Source organism: Brassica napus, chromosome C3, assembly GCF_020379485.1.
Source record: "Brassica napus cultivar Da-Ae chromosome C3, Da-Ae, whole genome shotgun sequence".
Taxonomy (NCBI): Eukaryota; Viridiplantae; Streptophyta; class Magnoliopsida; order Brassicales; family Brassicaceae; genus Brassica; species Brassica napus.
In genome coordinates, this window is record NC_063446.1 from 9,721,856 (window position 1) to 9,727,320 (window position 5,465).

Below are 5,465 nucleotides of genomic sequence, written 5' to 3' on the forward strand. Positions count from 1 at the left end.
CGAACGCTTTGACACGCAGTGCCGTATAGTTCAAAGCGGTAATTAGACTTGATGTAAAAGAGTTTTCCAGTGACAGAATAATAAGAGTATTAGACAAAGAGGTTTAATACAATTTGAAGTGGTAATCAAACTCAGACCATTGGAGAGCATTAATGAGTGAGCAGTGACGATGGCGGAGACAAAACAAAATGAAGAGTTGATTCATATGAGAAGGAAGATAAGCTGTGACTTTGACCATGGATGAACAACTCTCTTATTGAAATTTTGGGAATCAGATTGTGGTTAGTTGATCGAGATCTGAGACTACGCTTTGGAGGATGAAGGAGATAAGGATTTTGTGGTTATTGAAGTCATCGAGTCTATATTTGCCTAGATACTTTCTCTGTTATGCCATCTAGCTCCACCGCCTCCGTCGTCAAATCAATTAAGTTTTTCGGCGTGATTTTTCAACTTTTCTCAGCACAATTTTTAGGTAAACGTGCAAAAGATGAGAAAAAATATAAAAAGGTGTGGTTGAAAATTCTTTAGTGTCGTTCTTATCTCTTTCCAATTAAAAAACAATTTAAAATTTAAAAACATTAAACTAAAAAAGAAAAAGAAACGTTAAGCTTCGTTAGGGATAGCAAAGTAAACAACCATAGCAAAACTACTTCAATAATTGACTTATTGTGTAATAAAATCACATTAACTGACTCTCACTGAGTGATTTGTAAATCACTCACAGAAGAATGCATCTTCTTGCGTATAAGTTATGGATCTATGTAATCTGAATATTCCTCGTATATAGTGTATATTCAATAATTTTCTTTGTGTAAGAATGTGACAAGAAAGAGAGCCAGAAACCAAACCAACTTTTACTAAAAACTGCACCGGTGGAAGGTTACTCTTTGGCTCGTTTGCTCTGTGATTTACGCTTGGTAACGTCTAGACATCTCTTCCTCAACCTAATCGTCTTTGGAGTAACCTGAAGACATTTAAACCAATAACAATACATCACAAGAAGGCAGAAATAAAACGTTCCTCGTGGTTAGCTGGACTTAGGATTGGCGATTAATTAACAATGGTACCTCAATAAGTTCATCTGAGGCAACGTATCCTATAGCCTCCTCAAGTGTCATCTGAATAGAAAAGAAAGATAAGAAGTTTTAGTCAACAAGAAAACGGGTTTCTTGTCTCTTTCGATGTTGTGAGAAAAGTAGCTAAAGAGAAAAAGGTACATACGAGGCGAGGTGGAGATAGCTTCACATTCTCGTCTTTGTTAACAGAGCGAATGTTGGTAAGCTCTTTGGCCTTAACCGGGTTAACCTGTAGTTTGCAAGGCAAGTGAGCCCATGGTATTGTCATTTTTAAGCGCAAGAAGGATGAGTCTAACCAACTTACATCAAGATCTGTGTCTCGTGAGTGCTCACCGATAATCATGCCATCGTATGACTGTTAAAATACAAAGAAACAGAACAGGATGAAGCATTAGCAAGGATCAAACGCGCAAAGACCACATAAATGTTCTAACTATGAATAACTACACCAATAAAGGAACAGAACATGTATATATATATATATATATATATTATCATATTTAGAAAGGTTCTCACTTCCAGTCCCGGAGACACAAAGAGAGTCCCACGAGCTTCCAACCCCATCAGTGAATGAGCTGTAATAGTTCCATATCCCATCGAAACCTGTGCATCAAGAAATATAAATTTCAATTATAACTTAATAATGCAGGCACGACATTTAGGAAACAAAGACTTCGAGTGAAAAGGGATATTTCTATTCAACAACCAGCCATAACACAACAAGATATAGCTATCCACCAAATGGTTAGATATTGAGTTATGGCAAGAGTATGACTTATTAGGGCTTAAAAACGTAGTTGGAAAGTTAGAGAGAGGTGAGAGTGGATTCTCTCTTTTCTTTCTCTCCCCACCGTTCATCTTCTACTCGACAAAGCCACCGCTGATTCTCGTTCTGGTGGCCGACGGAGGGTATCTACCTGTCTGTCGCCACCCCAATCGCTTCTGAGTCCAGCTTCATCCCCTCTCTAGCCTCGATTTCTCCATATCCTCCTTGCTCTTCTTCTCTGGTTCTTCGTCGGTTTGCGGTCGGAACCGGCAAATCAAAGCGGTGACTGAGTGTGTCCTCGGTCTCCCTGGAGTGATGGCGAGGATGTGGATAGTCGGATCTGAGCAGGAGGCACCGTCTAGGTGGTAGATCTAGGGTTTGATTTCAAGCGGATCTGGGTCAGTTTCTCTCTTGGAGGGTCCGACGGAGTGGCTGAGCGTCGTTGCTTTCGCCTCTCTTGTCGCTGCCTCGTCTGTCTCCCCTTGCTCCTCTTCCGGCTGCTAATGATAAGAACTTCCCTCTCTCGTTCTGAGTTAAAAAGACGATATCAAAGCTTATCGTCGCGGACTTCTTTCTGGTTTGGTTCTTCGACAATCACCATGGCGCCTAGTTAGGTTTTAGAACTGTCTGGGGTTTGGGTTGACTCAGAGCTTTCGTGCCGTTGCTCTGCTATGTCCCTACTCCATTCGATGGGTCTTTTCTCCTCTTCTACCTGCTGATGGGAGCTTCTTGTTCCTCCGCTTCTCAAGTTTCAGAAGGTTGATAGCCACTGTCCCCTGCCTCTCTTGATGTTCTGTAACCGGTTACCTTTTGTGCTCTGCTCGCGGGATGGGACCGGAGTTCAGCCGCATAAACCTCTGCTTCCATCTGCCAGTATTCCACCTGTGTTTCATCTGCTGGTTCCTCCTCATCGGTTTGGATTCTCAGGAGTGCAGCTTGCCGTCTTCTTGAGCTAGCAGTGTCTGGAGTGGACTTCACTGGTTAGGAATGGCCGGACCAGGACTTGCCGACCCTGCTTCGCCTGTTCCACGGTTGGAGTCGCCCTCGGGACGGTATGCGGTCCCTCAGACTGTTCTCTGGCTGTGACCTCTTTGGACTCGTGCGGTTTTGATGCAGGTCCCGACATCAATCTATTCGCTGTGGTCTGCTGTTAACTTAATGGTTGTCAATTGAACCATAATGTTAGCCAAGCTTTAATCACATCCATATGGCTGCGATTGAAACTTTGTTTGTCTTGGTGAGTTCTTTTTAGCTTTTTTTTGTAGCTCCCTAAGACACACTTGCTTTGAGTAGCGACTTAGATACAATAGGTTTTGATTCATCAAGCTGAATGTATCTCTCTGCATCATTATTGATTTAATGAAAATTCACATACGTAACAAAAAAAAAAAAAAGACTTATTAGGGCCAGAAACTAGAGAAAGGTAAACGTACCTGTAATAGAACTATGCCAATTTTCCTTTGCTCCAGAAAACATATATGTCTGTGGGGAACTCACGTGATTCTTCATTAACTCGAAGGCAACAAAATACAATATTTATTTTACTCTACTAATTCTAACATTTCTATTCGGAGTTTATTGATTATCTAGTCACTAGATAATTAATTTATTTGATTTTCACGTTATATATAAGGTGACACAGATGTAATGTAATGAAAGCTGCAAAGTAGAGGAAAGATGGAGAAGCAAAGTCGTTGTGATAAGATGTAATAAATGTAACGACGATGTGTTCTTGTCTGATTTGCAATTTAACCCGTCGCATTCATCCATATAACTTCTTCACATGGACACATGTTGTCCACTTAAACATATACATGCGTTGTTCTTTTCTATTATCGTCCATCCATAACTTAACATGTCCACAATTTTGATGTCTACACCTCATATTTCCATATCCACATTTTAGTATATAACCCTTTATAGGATCAAGGTAAAGACACATCAACCCCCAATTATTAAGCTTATGACTTTTCATGCAATTTATCATATGTTGATATATACATTAAAATCAATATATTTTATATTTTATATTTTATATGTAGTTCTTGACGACGGTTATATGTAGTTCTTGATAACGACAACAATGTGGAAGTCAGTGAATAACATCACTAATCTGGATGTTATAGTTTCTTCTGCTTAGAGCTGATAAGATTTTGCTTTATTTCTATTCGATGTTACTATTTATTTGGTTTATTAGGTAAGATATTTATTTTAGTTTTGGATTTAATAAACATATAGACGATTATTTTAAGTTAGAATTAAGTTAATTTTTGATTTTAAAATTAATGTATTCAATTTTAGTTTATTTTTTAAAAAGAAATCCAAAATTTTTATAGCTCTTTTAGAGTCGAACCGGACTTTGAAATATAAACACAAAATTTTCAAAGGCTGAATTAGGTCATGCTTAAATAGCAAGTGAGTTTTGTGGGTTTTGGACCAGGCCGGGTCGGGCAGCCCGATTGACACCCCTAGCTCTACTACCACTCTTGTTCATAAATATGTATTCACTCCCACAACAATTTAAAAAACTTTACATTCTACTCAAACACTTTCACTTGGCTATTGGCTACCCTCCCACCTAACCATTTGAATCACAAACCATGTGATACAAAATCACAAAAGTGTGTGATTTCATCACACAACCAAGAACAAATTCACCCACAGACAAATGCGCTAACTTCCCTTACTTTCATCCTCCTAAAATTCAAATACCTTATTTGTGAGCATAAACCATGGATTGATTGTTCACATTAGAACACAAAAAACCTTGTAATTTTTGGGACTCTACAAAACTACTTCAAAGTCACTTTCAGCCTACAAGGCAAAGAAACTATATCCCCAAATTCTCTTTACATTATAACTAATCTTATAACTAAAAGCTTCTTTCTACTCACTCACTTAAGAGGGCAATTAAGTACTGTACAAAATGCCCCTCTAGCCAAAAATGTGTTAAGTGATATTTTGAAACTCAGTTATGTGCTAAGAGTGTCATCAACTCTCGGAGCTAAACTAGTTTGTGTTTTATTCTGTAAAACTGCATGTTACGTGTAAATTATGAATTATTCATCATTTTAAAGGTCTGTCTGTTTGAGCCCATAGGCTATGGTAACTTGGCCCATGTATTTTTTTTTTGGTCGAGATCGCCGGTGCAGTTGTGTTATCGCAAATTTTCCTTCCCAAAATCAAATATTATTTTTAAATGATGTGTATAATGTTGGTGTTCAACTGAAATTTGTTTTCTCCAAACGGTGCTATATATTTATTGCGAAAACATATTGACAACACTTTTGTGATTTGTGATGTATTTGTGACATATACAGATTTAAACTTTAAAATTAATTATAAGAAAGCCCTTTTTCCAAAAAAAAAAAAAAAACCTTAAATTATCTATATAAAAATATCAAAAAAATTCTAAACAAAGATTTTTTTTTTTCATTTTCTTTGGTATAAGCTAACGAAATAATAAAGTTTGCGACTTACAACAGTCAACAGACAATAGTGTCAATAAAGGAGATTAAACGCTTATAATGAATGGTTCTTACGCCATTTTCGAAACCCCGTGTCATCAAATGACTTCTCTTAACAAGAGTTACAAAAAAGTGCGACATGGTCTCATTGGTATG

General features: G+C 37.7%; 1 protein-coding gene across 1 annotated transcript; it reads right to left on the bottom strand.

Annotated features, from left to right (window-relative positions):
- Positions 1–632: 632 nt before the first annotated feature.
- LOC106385337 (50S ribosomal subunit assembly factor BipA-like) lies at positions 633–4,798 on the bottom strand. Its single transcript, XM_013825270.3, has 5 exons — positions 1,593–4,798; positions 1,381–1,431; positions 1,222–1,305; positions 1,068–1,118; positions 633–964 (listed from the first exon to the last, which is right to left on the bottom strand). The coding sequence occupies exons 1-5, from the start codon at positions 1,671–1,673 to the stop codon at positions 881–883; spliced, it is 351 nt and encodes a 116-aa protein (XP_013680724.1). The 5' UTR covers positions 1,674–4,798; the 3' UTR covers positions 633–880.
- Positions 4,799–5,465: the final 667 nt, after the last annotated feature.